The sequence below is a fragment of the Lontra canadensis genome, unplaced genomic scaffold, assembly GCF_010015895.1.
Source record: "Lontra canadensis isolate GAN:19392208 unplaced genomic scaffold, GSC_riverotter_1.0 scaffold27, whole genome shotgun sequence".
Classification (NCBI taxonomy): Eukaryota; Metazoa; Chordata; class Mammalia; order Carnivora; family Mustelidae; genus Lontra; species Lontra canadensis.
In genome coordinates this window covers 1,700,754-1,716,112 of record NW_022631021.1, presented here as the reverse complement: position 1 = coordinate 1,716,112, position 15,359 = coordinate 1,700,754, and the positions used below count along the sequence as shown (strand labels likewise).

At 49.2% G+C, this 15,359-nt stretch overlaps 1 protein-coding gene across 4 annotated transcripts in view; it reads right to left on the bottom strand.

Annotated features, from left to right (window-relative positions):
• The window catches only part of BRPF3 (bromodomain and PHD finger containing 3), a 32,821-nt gene that overhangs the window by 14,795 nt on the left and 2,667 nt on the right, over positions 1-15,359 (bottom strand). For all 4 annotated transcript variants that reach the window (XM_032864344.1, XM_032864343.1, XM_032864341.1 and 1 more), the window contains exons 2-8: positions 13,015-14,491; positions 9,988-10,144; positions 7,384-7,515; positions 5,233-5,361; positions 4,629-4,941; positions 3,593-3,898; positions 1,488-1,994 (exon numbers count right to left, since the gene is read on the bottom strand). In XM_032864344.1, coding sequence (XP_032720235.1) covers positions 1,488-1,994; positions 3,593-3,898; positions 4,629-4,941; positions 5,233-5,361; positions 7,384-7,515; positions 9,988-10,144; positions 13,015-14,465 — 2,995 coding nt within the window. In that variant the 5' untranslated portion in view covers positions 14,466-14,491. The remainder of the gene's footprint in view (positions 1-1,487; positions 1,995-3,592; positions 3,899-4,628; positions 4,942-5,232; positions 5,362-7,383; positions 7,516-9,987; positions 10,145-13,014; positions 14,492-15,359) is intronic.

The following is a 15,359-nucleotide window of genomic DNA, read 5'->3' as shown; positions in this document are numbered from 1 at the left end:
GCTGCGTGCTAAGTACTTCACACAGGCTATTTCCAATTCTTAGAGCCTCCTACTAGAAATAAGAAATAAGTCTGAAAGGTTAATTCATCTGCCCAAGCCTATACAACTGGTCAGAAGATGGGACTTGAACCCTGGTCTGCCTAACTCCAGGCCTCAGACTCTTGGTTCCATATACTAATCTATTGACGGGGAAGGGAAGGTACTGCTAGAAACAAAGTGTTAGGCGGGAATACAAAAAGCATATACTGGCCACACAGCCCAAAGCCACCACATAAAAGAACGAGAGCAACACAAAAAGCAAAAGCCCAGAGCGGGCCCCTCCCACCAAGCAAGCTGCCCTCCCCCATTCCACTGAGACTGCACGACACTGTCTGCACCTCCAGGCCCCCCTCACCCATCCAGCCTTGGCTCCTGGTGCTCCAAGAAGCCTCTCTTCAAACTGTCCCTCAGAGGCACTCTGTCCTTATTCCCATACACACGGGCCTGAGCCCTTGGCTCCATCTACTCCCCACTATTCTGCCTTCCTCCCACAGGCCCAGGTCAGGCCCCGGCCCCTCGTGAAGCTTTCCCAAGTCCTCTAACTCCTAGTCCCTGCCTGCCTCCAGCAGTGCTGTCCCCAACACACAACCACATACGGTCCTTCTAACATCTGCGCACCTCAGGACACCATCTGGTCTCCCCCCTGAACTGTGGACTCTTCTAGAGCTGGAACTCAGTCTCACTTACTGTATGACTCCGTGACCAGCTTGTGCTGGATGTAAGGACTCTTTAGTGACAGAGCCCCCCATTAGCCAGCCCTGGAGCCTCGTCTCCACCCACACTCTGGCTAACGCTGCTGCAACTGCACTGGCTTCCTCACTGGCCCAGGCATGCAGGCATTTCCACCTCCAGGTGTGCACTTGCTAGCCTATCTTTTTGAAGTGTTCTTCCCCCAGATACCCAAATGGCTTATGCCTCCAACTCCTTCAAATCTTTACTCAAATGTCCTCAACTCAGGCCTCCCCAGGCCACCCTCTCTAATACCACCCCAATAGCCCCTATTCCCCTTTCCTGCTAGACTTTTTGCCACAGTTTCTAATGGAAAATACAATCTACTCATTTGCTTTTAGTCTTTCTCCCCTACAAGGGAGATTTTTGCCTTTTGCTCACTGATTTTCCCCCCATGCCTTAGATAATGCCTCACAGAATTATCTGATGAACGAATAAACTAAAGTGAAGGTAGGAACTACTTTAAGGCATATAGATTTGCATTCCCTTCAGGGCCAAAGAGGGCCCCAGACACAATCTGGCCGTCTCAAATTACTTTCTCAAAGCCTTTTCCTCCAGGCCCCTACTCATGCGCCAGGCCCAACTGTAAACTATGGAGCCCTCAATGCTTCTATTGGGTCCGCAGGGACCATGAGGGAGGCAGCCAACTAGGGGGTTGCTGGCTGGCAAGGCAAAGCAAGAAAGCAGATGAGAAGTAGAGAAGTCACCGGTATGGTCACCTGTCTCCTCTTCCAGTCGCGGGGACCTCTCCCCTTCACTCTCACTACAGCTCCTGCTCCTTGGCCGTTTCCGGGAGTGCCGTTCATCATCGATGCTGGCCGGAGAGGCAGGAGAGCCCACTGCACCGTGGTCCTCGCCATTCTCCAGGGCCCTATCTGGGCTCCTCTGTAGCTTAACCCCATTCTTGGCCTTCTTGAAGAGGACTGAGGTGCGGCGGCCCACACCACTGAGTGGGGCACCAGCAGGGACATCAGGGGCCATGAGAGATACTCTGTTGATGCCATTGTCACTGAGCAGGCGTTGCAAGGGCTCACTCCCAATCTGCAGAGGGGATTTTTCCAAGAGCTCATCTTCTTCCACCTTTTTGGGCTTTAGGAATCGGCTTGGAGGTTTGCTATCATTTATGGGTTTCAGAGTAGGGGGATCTGGAGGCGAGTCTTGCTCGGACAAGGAAGGTGCAGGCCCAGTGGGCTCCAGGGTTGGTGGGGGAGGCAGTTTGGAGTCATCTGTTAGAGAAAAAGAGAACCTGCTTGAACATTTTAGAAAAAGTCTGCCCCTACAAGCCAGATACTGACACTGATGACCAAGGACCAAAGGCATGGGCTATTACAAATCTCGACGCATATGCCAGGTCTCCTTGTCTGAGGCAAAGAGAATGTAGAATTAAGTTTTATCTACATTAATGATTCTAAACCATGTGTATTAGAATCACCTAGGAAGTTTCTTAAAAATTCCAGTGTCAAGGTCCTATCCCAGACCAACCGAAACTAAATCTCTAACTATGGGGTATTTTTTAAAAAAGCTTTACCAGGTGAGTCTGATGAAATGAGTGTTACAAACCATTACTCCACACCTGAGAAAACTGAAAGCCACCTGGCTTCGATCCTCAGGCAAGTTCAGCTTTAGAGATTAGAGGTACACAATGCGCATTCAACTCAAGTGTTTTCCCTTCTGCCAATGTATTTTGTCTCCTATCACCCAAGTAAAGCAAGTAGGACAAACAGAAAGAGTAAGTTTACAAATGTGTAAAAATTAGAGCAAGTAAGTTAAATCAGTGGTTCCCAAACATGTCTGGTCATTTGTCACTGTGAAACTTTTTAAAAATTACAACTTTCAAGCCACAGCCCAGACTTCCTTCATCTGACTCTTTGAGAAGAAAGGCCTGGGAATTTTGTTTTGAAACCCACTGGGAGAAGCTCTTCTGGACAGTCACTGGGCAGGACTCTGCACTGCCACAGCCCAGGAGTGGGATACAAGTGGCATGCTGACTGCCACCTAGGGAATCAGAAAGAGTGACTACTAAATGGGACCTCCCAGCCATGTCCTTATTCTTGGTCAACCTAAAATAAAATGGGCCATTTCTTGCAATTTGACCCCTTACGCTTTGGAGATAACAGAACCCTTCTAGGCTGTGTGGATGACAGATCTCCCCCCAAGCTGTAGGCTCAGCTCTGAGGACCTGTATGAGGAGTACAATTAGTCCGCAATGAAGGGGAAGGATGGAAAGCAGCTCAGCTTTACGGCTGGTGAGAATCACCTCCGGACGTCTTTTGCAACCTGACCTTTCTGCTTGGGATGGGCCTGTAATCTTGGCCAGCTGGGGTCAAAGCCATGAGGTAGCTCAAGAAGCCAGACCATCTTTAGGGTCTTTCTTCCTTTTCTATCCTCCTACCCCACAACTTAATCTGCTCTAAGAGCCTATCTGCATGATGGCTCAAGGTGAGCTAATATTTAACTGCTATGTGCAATACAGTCATATCAGGTACAAAATACTACAATGCTTCCTTACTGGTTAGTGAAGACCTGCTGGGCCCCAGTCTCTGAAACTCCCCAAACCCGTCCACAATCTAGCAATTTAACATCCCCATCAGGGTCCCCAAGAACACACTCCAATTACAACAGCCAACATCCATTCTGCTGACTTTTGGTCTCTACTGATTATTAAATATTTTGGATATCATCCCCGGATATACATGGAAGTGTGACCCCTCCAACAGTTTTTGCTTGCCCACAAGGGTCAGACCTAAGCTTCCACTATGGGATTTCAGCTCAACCCTTACTCCGTTACATAGGCCTCCAACCCCCTGACTGCCCCGTCTCTCACCTCTGTCCCCATCGTCTTCTGGCTCCTCCTGTGGGGCCTGCTCCAGCACAGCCACATCCCCCTGGGGCCCTGCTGGCAGCTCCCCATTGGACACAGTCTTGTTCAGTGATGGTGGCTGTGGTGGTGGTGGTGGCTGCGCCAGCTTCTGCCGAAGGGCATTGATCTCCCTGCGCAGCAGGCGGACGCGGCGGGTCCGGGCCCCACTGGACCGCATGGCGCTCACCAGGTCCAATTTCTCCAGCAGCTCCTTCAGCTGTACCTCCGGGGACAAATGGGCCCGGTTCTCTGGGATGAGGATGTTGTCCACTGCCAGGGAGAAGGGAGGACAGAAGGGGCTGAAGGACCCGCCCAGCCCAGGGCAAAGGGAAGGGACTGAATCCTTCAGATGCAAAATATTCTCCTGGAATGCTTGGGCCAGTGGCTTCTAGCAGTGTCACTGTGAGGCCTTGGCCCTGGTATCACCACCGCCCGGAGGGCAGCCACAGGGACAAGGTCAGAATCTGGGAAACGTCTGCAGGAAGCAGTTCACAGTCGTAATTATAGGCTCTGTGGAGCAGGCACGAGGCAGCTTGGCAATCCCCCGGCCTGTGACTGGCTACTGCCACTGAGAAGCAGAGAGCAGGGACAGGCAGAGTGCAGGGCTCAGAAGCAATTCCGTTTTCCTGCTCCTCCACCTCCACTCCTGAAAGAGCCAGGCATACCCCGGCATTGCACTCTCCCTGCTCCACGCTCCAAAGCCACAGAGAGGGCGTCCAGAAGAGGAAGACCCCTCGTAAGGATTTAGCTTTTCAAACAGACAGCTAGTACCTGATTTCCTTTCCTGCCACTCAAGAAATACTTGGTGAATTAGTTAAACTTTAACTCCTGGAACTACTACAGCCACAAGCAGGTATAGCTCAGCCTGTGCCTACTCTCAGCTCTCCTCCTCATGTCTACCCTATATAGCTCCAAGGCCCACCCTGATCCCTGGCTCTCTGGGCTCCATCCCTGTGCCTCCTCCTGGCCCCTCTTCTCCCCACCCATCCAGGCTTCTCACCGTCTTCCCAGGAGAAGCGGTAAAAGTCCTCCAATTTGGGTGATTCAGGCAAGTGGGTGCCCCTCTCGGGGTCATAGCCGATGTTCTCTGCCTGCCGCCGGGCATGCCGCAGAATGGCCCCTCCCAGGTCCCGCAGGCGGACAGCTGCTCGGTGGAAAATTGTGTCTTTAGCATTATACTTCATGCAGTTGGTAACTATAAGGTTAAAGTCCTCCTCAAACTCCTCCAAGGTGTGGTACAGGTGAGACTCCAGCTTCCGCCTCATAGTAGAAAAATCCATTGGCTTGGATATGAATTCCAGGTAATCTGGAACCTAAACATATAAAACCTGTACAATTACAATAACCATTTACTAGCCAAACAGATGCACCCTTCACCGGTACTCTTGCCTCCCCGTTTTCTGGTTTGGCACGCTGGCTCAGGCAGAGCCCCAGGGCCCTGGTTCCCCCTGGCCTCCTGACCCCTCACCCTGGGCAAGTCTACTAGCTTTGCCAGAAACCCCCAGGTTTTGTCCACCCTATGGCCCAACCCCTTCCTGGCCTACTCAGACCCTGCTTCCGATTCAGGAGGGGCTCACTGCTCGGGAAGTGGTGAGGGAACTTGCCTCACTCAGGTTGACAGGTTCGGCAAAGATGTGAGCTGGATCCTTCTCCTGCAGCAAGTCCAGTGTGGTCCTCAGCAGCACATTGAAGGGCATCAGCTCTAGCTCCATGGCAGCCTGCTGGACCTTGACCTGTGGAGAAGGTGGAAAGAGATCAGGATATCCGTTGCAGAGAGGCACCCAACAACTTCTTGATAACTTTCGCCAATCATGTACAACAAATTTTCAAAGGACATAAGCTGACAGTATATGAGAAACGATCACCCAGCCCTTGGCCCAGAAATAATGACCAACAGCTACCACTCTGTGGCTGTTTCCTATGTATCAAGCACCATACCAAAAAGTTACAATAATATGTTAACACTTTCACAGTCCTTCTTAAATGCCAAGTAACATTCTAAACATTTTATGTTATATTTTATATAAATACAAGCATTTTATATAATATAATGAGGTAGGTACAGATGAGGCATTTTACAAAGAAGCAACTTGAAGCTCAGCGAGAGTAACTGGCCTAAGGCTACACAGCCAATAATGGGCAGAGTCGGGATTCAGTCCCAGACAGTCCGATTCCAGTGTGTGCTCCTGAGTACTATGCCATGCTGCCTCTCTCGATTACCTCAGTTTATCATCACAATAACCCTGAGAGAGAAATGGCTATTATCCCCACTTTACAAATATGGAAACTGAGGTTTGGAAAGAGGAGGACAAGAAGTCATTAACCCAACAACGTAGGATTTGAAGCCAGGTCTGACTTCATCCAAAGAGCACACTGATGATTTAAAATGCGACCTGGGCCAGAATTCTCACTTAGTATGCTGGGGTATCGATCCCACTGGCCCTTGGGGCATCTGGGTTGGCCTTGGATAACAAGGGCCTGGAGGATTCCCTCCTCAGGGAGCAGCAGCCTTGTGCATTTACAGTAGTATGTTGCACAAATGAGATTTTCTACATATGCCCTAACATTACAAGGTTGGGAAGCCATGGATTAGGCTATGAAATGTTCCTTCTTCCTGGTGACATCAAAACAGGCCTGTGTGCTTCCTTTTCCCTTTTACTTCCCTGAACTGGAGGCAAGAAGCAAAGCTCAGCTGTGGGACCGGGCCTGAAATGGCACAGGCAGTTTGAATCCATGGAGAAATCCTGAGATGCCCGCCAAGCCACCCACACATGCTAGGTACGGCAAGAGCTGCCCAGTCTCTCAGAAGCCTGTAGCCTCTGAGAGAAGGGCTTGTGCTGGGGCTGAACAGTGAAGGAGGGTTTGGAAAAGAAAGAAAGGAACATCTTTAACCCAGGCCTCTGAAGCATACAAGTAACAGCTGCTATTCCTAGACTGAATAGAACAATTTTGGCTTGCCATTCATTCAATTAATAGTATTTACTCTCTGCCATGTGCAGAGTGTGCCAGTGGACACTTCAGAGAGGCAAAGACGATCGATAATGATGAGGAGGACACCAGCTGACACTTCAGTAGCCCCTATGACATGCCAGGCACTGTTTTAAGTTCTTTATATATACTAATATATCTCCTCTTCACAACCTTATGACATGGGTTCTATTATTACCATTTTATAGTCAAGGAAACTGAGGCATAAAGAGATTAAGCAACTTACCAATGTCACATGAGCACTAAGTGACAGAACCAGGACTTAAACTCAGATCACCTGGTGGCACAGCTCATATTCCTAACACCTGCGTTATACTACTCAACATTCCCCATGCTTAGATGCTCAGACCCTCCTTGTCTAAAGGTTGGAAAATTTCGATTAATCAAGACCATAAATGTCTTAAGGGCCAAGTGAAAACCCTTGGAAGCTCCCAGGCCAGCAGTGATGCCCATCAGAATGGCCTGAGAAGCTTTTCAAAATACTCAAGATCAGACCCTGAGATTTTCTGAGTCAGAAACTCCAGAGATGGGCCCAAGCATATGATAATAAGCCTCTGCGTGAGGCCACGAGATGCTGAATCCCGTGGTTAGAAGCCATGTGCAGCATCATACCCAATACAGACTAACAGGCCTTGGAGCATCCAGTGCTGAGCAGGAAAGGGAGGAAGTAGACACCAGGCAGAGGTTCCTGGCTCTCCTGATGTCACGCTGATAGTGGGAGAAAGAGATCTTGAACAAAAACCCTGAGACTGGCAGCTCTTCCCCACCTGTTCCCGCTTGAGCTTCTCTCTTTTGCGAATCAGCTCAATCAGCAGCCGTGCCCGCTCCAAGTCATGACGGAGCTTCTGCCAGTATTTTAGCTCTTCCTTTACTGCACTCGTCTTCTCATCTTGCTCTCGCTGCAGGAAGGAAGGGAAAGGAAGGAGGAGCTGGAGACCTGCTTCATGCCCGGAGTCCTCTCAGTGTTCCAGCCTCTCAGGATCTCCAGAGGTAAGGGCCCTGCACCCTGGTTGACCCACGTTCCCGAGAACCCTTCTGCCTCCTCTCTGCCCCATGACTCCCTCCTGAGTTCCCCCAGCCTTGCAGCAACATTTCTTAAGTGCCCTAAAATAACCACGGCTAGAGTGAGAGCTGGGACTGCTTCCCTGCCTTCTAAGGATGCCAGTGGGCAGCTGTGCCCCTTGGGGCTAGAAAGAATTTCAGAAGAAAACAGACACCTTGAGGTGAAAGAATTTCACCCTAGAGCTTCCACTTGGCTAGAAAACAAAGTGAAGTTCTTACTACAAGCTTGTACTAACTGACTTGAACATACTTTAAAATCCCACCACCACCAAAAATCATGATTCCTGCCCTAGAAGAGGTTACAGTAGAGTTGGCGAAAGAAGAGGCATAGGGTTTGACACACAAGGGCATAGCAGTATAAACATAATAAAAATTCAAGAGATACACTGAATATAAAATGCTGAGAGGATATAAAATAGAGAGGATCTGAGTGTGTTAGAGAGGGCCAGGGAGGGCTTACCATAGAAGCAATCTTACTAGGGTTTCACATGGTGATGGACATAAGTGAACAAAACAAAGACCACAGGGAAGAATTAGTGATTCTTTGCTTGATGAAAAAAAAATAGCCTGGCCAGAGCAGAACAGCTAGAGAGCCACAAAAGCCAAGGAATATCCAGGAATTCAGCTGGTAAGAAGCCTCAACTCCAGCAAAGCCACCTGGATGTGGCCTTCCCGGAAAGGGGAATATATTCTGGGAAAGGAATATACTGGGAAATGGTGTGTAAGACAGTATCTGTTGCACAGCAAAGAAAGAATTAGCGGTGGAAGACTCCCTAGAAAACTATTGCTGAAATTAAGGGGGTGAGGGGCATGGGTGAGCAGAGGAGCTATAGCATGGGGACAAAGGACCACATACTGATAAATTCCTCCCAAAATAGCATAAGAGCTGATTGACTGTGGCTTGTCGTGGAGGAAAAATCAAAATAACTCCAAGATGGGGAATGTCTGAGGTTAGGAGAGAAAAGGATCCATGTCAATAATGGGGAGGGGCCCCAGGATGGCCCAGTCAGTTAAGCATCGGGCTCTTGATTTCAGCTCAGGTTATGGTCTCCTGGGATCGAGCCCCATGTTAGGCTCCGCACTCAGTGGGGAGTCTCCTTGAGGATTCTCTCCCTCTGCCCCTCCCCTTGCTCTCTCTCTCTTAATAAATCTTAAAAAAAAAAGGGAAAATACATTTACCAAGAGGAAGGAAGATAATGAATTCAGCTTCCAATATCTGAATTCTAGGAAACAGTATCTACATGGACATCTGTGGGGCCCCTGCCCCAGAAGGACTGAGATCAGAAAAAAGGGATGAGGACAAGACAAGAAACATGGAGCTACTGCCACACTTACTTATAACTATGAGAGTATAGGAGCTCTCCCAGCAAATGGGCAGCCAGTAGAGCCCCTGGGAATGTTACTACAGAGGAGTAAAAAGTCGGGTCAACATAAGGTGCAGCCAGCCACATGGAGGAGGAGGGAAATGGGGTCACAGAGAAGCTCTAAGACAAGGTGATCCATGATGTCAAATGCAGCACAATGGCCAATATGGTGAGAATGTGAGGTACAGCTTGCTGGGCTGGAAGGAGGTGCCTGATGTTCTAGGGGAGCCTACAGAGGAACAGGTGGACCACTTCAAGGAGTGCAGACTTGCACTTCAGGACTTTAGGTAAAAAAGACAAAAGTGCAATCAGATAGAACTCAGAGGGCATAACAGTCACATAAAAGATTGCTTCATCTCTGGGGTGGTGGTGTGGAAATATTAGAAGGCAGAAGTAATGGAGCAAGTGAAGATAGAAAAAGAACTAAAGACGGTTGAAAAACAAGACAAAAAAAAAAAAACAAAACAAAAACAGGAGGTCTCCAACCAATTCAGTAAACGCTAAACGTGCAGGAGCTCTGTGGCTAAAAAGCTACCACAACTGGCCAGGCTCTGTGCTACAATTTAGATGGCATATTCATGTGTTTCTACGAAACATTTTTTGGCAGATGTCAGTATAGTGTCTTAAGGAAAGTGCTCCTTGTCCTAATTCATGCAACGCGGCTGCCTGGCCCTCATTCAACCCACTTCTTCCTTTCTGCCACGTCTATGAGGTTTTCCCTACATGGAAAGCTGGGCTTGCTCTCTACTCTCCCCTAGAATTTGCTTCAAAGTCAAGCCTCCCCCATCTAGAAGGAGATGCTGGAGGTCATGCCTGGGAGATGCCACCTGGAGGGGTGACCGCCTACAGGCAAAGGCTCTGCAGAGGGCTCAGGGAGGGTGCCCCAACCATCCCTCCTCCACCTTCACACTCCACCTCCTCTACCCCTTCGATCACTTCACCTACCTGCTCGGCGTTTCTTTGGGACTGCAGGTGGGAGTGCAGGCGCCGGATGAGAGGGACGCCATTCCGTGCCTGCCGCTTCAGTAGCCAGTAGTTGTGAAGCCGCTGTATGAATTGGTTTTTCCTCTGAAAGGAGAGACCACTACAGATCTTGTTCAACCTTGAGTAGAGGCACAGGGAAGTGAAAGACAAGGTCAGTGGGCAACCCTGATTACAGCCTCCTTTTAAACCCTGTTTCATTTCTGAACCTTATATATAAAGGAAGAATAAAGTGGCCAAATGCCTCACCTCAGAGAAAGGCTTAAAAAAAGACAGCAAAGTTAAGCAGCTCAGATTCAGCATGAGACAGATATATCACTTGATTTTCCATCTCCTACCTTATAGTCCTGATTCTCCAAAAGAACACTTTCCCAGGAATCCTGTTTCCTACGGTCCTGGATCCTGAGAAATAGGCCTGTGCCCTGAACTCTTGATAAAGGCAGCAAAAGAGAGCAGGAACTTAAGTAAACCATGGGCAATGTGGTCACTACTTCCTCTGCCCTGTGGATGAGGGTCCCCCCAGATCAGGGAATAATCCACAGGCAAGCTGGAAGGGAAACTACTAGAAGTACACCAGGCTACTGCTTTCTGAGCTCAGATGTAACATCTTGGAGCTGTCTGACCTCTGGTTTTTCATGAAAGATCTCAGCAGCTTAAAAAGGTTTAATTTTGAACAAAAAGAAAAAAAAAAGTACTGGATAAGAGGATGGAGAATCTGAAAACTTAGCTGGCTAAACTAACCCAACAGAGGTCATAAGGTCAGGATTTAAGCCAATAATACATGGGGCGGCGGGGCAGGGGGTGGTGGTGGGAGAGGGTGGGAGTGAAAGGGGTAGGAGTTAATGAGAGCCTGTAATCTTTATCCTACCAGCCCTGTTGTAAGGTTGGTAACATTAGTCTCATGGTAACAAAAGATGGAAAGGCAGCTTAGGAACAGAGGCTGGATGAATTGTCAAAGTCACCAATGCAGCTAGGAAGCTGAAGTAGCTGGATGGAAGGTGAATCGATGATCTCTTTGCTATAGCATCCTGTGTCCCAAAGTTGGCTCTCCACAGAGGAAGCAAGGCCTCTGTGCCCCTGTTGTGTTTCCTCCACTTTTTCTCTTCATCTCACTCCACTGAGAGGAAGATAACTGTGGTTAAACAAGAAAGTAGAAGCTAAGGATGGGCATGGTGGGCTGGACATTGCTCACCCAGGCCCTGCGCCCTTCCACAGTCAGACATTCCTGCCCCAAAGCCAAGCTTACGAAATCAAGGCCTAGGCCTTTCCCCAGAGAACAGATCCCCCACCAATGCCCATGCCAAGCACACCTGCCCAGATGCAGGCAGTCCCCTCCCTCTACAACCTCTTGGCCATGGAGGGTTCCCACAGCATCTGTGCAGGTAGGGAAAAGAATAATAAAACAGCAGCAGCAGCAGTAGCCACCGTTTATTGAGCACTTACTATTTACCAGGCACTGTGCTAAGTGCTTTACTTATACCATTTCATTTATTTCTCACAACAACCCTATCATTTACAAAGAAATAAGGCTTAAAGAAGTAACCTGCCAAAGGTCACACAGGTAATAACAGGAGCATTCAAAGCAGGTCTGTCTAGTTTTTTCTTAGCCAGCGTGCTATGCTGGCCCCTGCAAGATACATCTATTAGAGCACACATGACAACCAAAAAAAAAAAAGTCTAGTCACAGGGCACAGCCAACCTAAGGATGTTACTAAGCACGGACCGGCTCAACAACAGGGAAGAATGTAGCCTACAACAGTTCTTTGACTAGAAGACGGTTCCAGTTGACTAAATTCTAACTCCAGCCATGGATTGCCACAAGAGCCTCTCCCCTCCTACTCTTTTCCACGCCTGTGCCTCCTTCCCAGACTGACAAGTCTGGGTGTGTGCTCCCCTTACAACAACTCATTCTCTGCTATCCTCCAGCACACTTTCTTCCCTATCCTTTTCAACAAGAGAAACAGGCAACAGGAACAGAGCCTGGAGGCATCATGAGTCCCAGCCTGTGGTTAGGTTCTATGCTTCCCACCTGGTTCCAGCCCTTTGAACAGGACTTGGCATATAGTAAGTGCTCAATAAACACCTCATTGAATGAACAAAGGAGTGAACAACTTTACCTCCTGTGGCAGCAGTTTCTTCATCTGGGGGTGTGGGAGAAGGTGCAAGGACTACATTAGATCAATAATCTCCAAGATACCTTCCTGTTCTAATACTGTTTACTTTCTAAAGAATATCACCCTTCAGATGAGCATCCACTGGAAAATCTTTCTGGTCTTTTGCTTTTCTGCCCTCTAGCAACTACTTCATTGATGGTTAAAAATAGGTACAATGGTCCCTCTATAGACTCAGTAGGGAGCAAGGTGGCTTAGCTATACAGCTAAATCGAATGAGCCTCTTTCCCCTAAATCTAAAAGCTTCTCAAGAAGAGATAAGCATGTCTTCCCCACACCACCACCCCCTCACATAAAGCCCCCATCATTCCCAGAACAGAGCTTTCAGACAAGAGACACCCATACTGACCCCCTAAAACAGTGGTTCTCAGTCCTATCCCCACAGGGGTTTTTGGTAACATATGCGGGGAGTGTCTGAGTTTGTCACAAAGCCCATGCAATGAGGGAGGGGACGCAAATGGCACTTACAAAGATCAGAGATGCTAAACATTGAGAAAGTATGGGACTGTCCTAATAATGAAGAATTGTCCTGTCCCAAATGCCACTTGTGCACCTGTTGAAAAATACTGTTTTAGACACCCTTCACCTGGGTTTCTAAGCAACTGACTGTCTCACCTTGAAGCAAATGAAACACATTGCTCTCAGGGCATAATCAAAAACACAAACCAGACCAGGGTCCAAAGGAGAAGTCTAAATTTGACAGCACAGAAGAGAACAAACGTTCACCAACCATGCTTGGGGAATGAGGTCCTGGCTCAGGACCAACACCAGCCCAAGAAGAAACCATCGGTCCACGGGGAGCCCTCCTGGGCAGGCTTACCTATAAGAGGGTATCTGTGGGACAGTGACCATGGGGACAGTGGAGGACGTATCTCGGCCCACTTCCTCCGGCTCCTTCTTGATCTTCTGCTTCAAAGTCATCTTATTCTTCTTGGGCACCCCCTTAAGGGAGCCACCCACCCCACCTTGGCCTTCATCTTCCTCCTCCTCTTCCACCTCTTCCTTCTCTTCTTCCTCTCCACAGCCTTCCTTCAGCCCTTCCTCATCCCCAGTCTCACTGAGGCTCCCAGGGGAGTCGCCCTTCCTCCTACCAGTGGCAGCTCCTGGCGGCGAATGGGCCTCACAGTAGGCAGTCTTGCGTACTGTGAAGATGGTGCCGTTGAGGCTGGTCTCACGCATGGGCTCAATCTTCATGAAGAGCCCAGCCCGCTGTGCACATGTCACATGGAAGGCTGTGTAGCAGTTTACCTTATGGCACTGGATGGCTGCCCCCAGCCCCTTCTGCTTGCAGATATAGCAGGTGAGTTTCCAGCGGGCAGGTGGGATGTTGTCGATGCCCTCAATGGGCTCCAGGAACACGGTGTTAGCGAAGCAGACTTCAGGGATCCAGATGGCACACACCACGTGTGCCCAGTGCCCATCGCTGGTCTGTTTGAAGGCGCCACCCTTATTGGGGCAGAGGACGCAATCCACAGGCCGGGAGGGAGACTGCAGGCAGCAACGGCAGAGCCACTGGCCCTCGGGGATGTAGGGGACACCATAGCACTCCTGGTGAACAGCCAAGTTGCAGATGTCACAGAAGAGAATGACATTGCTGTTGTGGCATTCATCGTCCAGACACACACAGCAAAAGGCGTCTTCGTCAATAAGCGACTGCTGGGCCCCACTGCTGCGACTCTCCAAGTAGGACTCCTTCTCAAGCCGGTCTACCAGCAGCTCAAAGGTGTCTGCTGACACCAAACTGTGCCCATCTACACGCCGCTTCTCATTCACCATGTCCAGCCAAGCAAGGTCCTCCTCATCCATGTCATACTCTACCTCTGCATCCAGGTCTTCGGGTGGCTTCTCGATGTAGCGGTAATAGGCAGCAGGCAGCGGGGGGGCTTCTGGCTGGCTGCCTGAGTCCACCATGCGAAAGCTGGGTTGTGGGAGGTGGAAGGAAGTGCCGGACGCATGCTTGGAACAGGACTCCTTTTTCTTGCCCTTGGAGGAGGGTTTTTTGGACTTGCCAGGGAACTGAGGCTGCTCACTGTTCTCCTTGTTGCTGTTGCATTCAGTGATATCCTGGGCGGTCAGCTCATCCTCTGTGATGATCTTGAGTGGGTCATAGATGCTGATTCGATGCAGGCGTCCATCAATGTCCACCTCGACAATCCGCTGGGCTTGGGCATATGTCAAGGTTTCCCGAGTAGGCGAGCACTTCAGACTGTAGGGGGATGGGGAGCGCCGGCCCTCGGCATTTTGCCGCGACTTCCGGCGAGGCTTCCTCATGGCACCTGGGAACCAAGGGAACAGGCCTAAGGAGAAACCAGTGACTGGGCTGAAGGTTCAGGCATGCACTCATTTACCCTTCCACCTGAGTGGCCACCAAGAAAGAAGACTGTCTCTTCCCTCTGTCTGAACATCCTGTCCCTCAGACATCTACACAGCTTGCTCCTTCAAGTTTTTGGTTTTTTTTTAACAAACACTGCTTCTCATTGAGAGCCTCTCCCACCACTCTTCCCTAAAACTGCAAACCTCTTTCATCCTGCTTTACTTTTCACTATAACACTCACAATTTTTTATTATGCTATGTTATTTGCCTATTTATCATGAATGTTCGCTTCCTTCCATTAAAAATGTAAGCTCCATGGGGCACCTAGGTGTCTCAGTGGGTTAAGCCTCTGCCTTCAGCTTAGGGTCCTGGGATGGAGTCCTGTATCGGGCTCTCTGCTAGGCAGGGAGCCTACTTCCTCCTCTCTCTCTCTCTCTCTCTGTCTGCCTCTCTGCCTACTTGTGATCTCTCTCTGTCAAATAAATAAAATCTTTAAAAAAAAGTAAGCTCCGTGAGGGGAAATGTTTTTGTCTATCTTGTTCACTGCTGTATCCCCAGGACCTGGAATGGTGCTTGGCTCTTAAGTAAACACTCAATAAGTATTAGTTGCATGAAAGAAATGCAACATGCCTGCCCGATCCCTGCCCTCCAGGTGCTCCATCAAATTGAAGGGACAGAAAAGTAAAGAGATCATTACAGTACAACATGGGGAGACATCTGAAGTTCTAACGATATACATAAGGCTGTAGGATAGCTAACTATGGAAAAGGAAGGAGAGGTCAAGGGCTCAGAAAAAAAGAAAACAAGAATAATATGCACTGGCAAGTTCTGTACATGACCAGTGGCCCCAT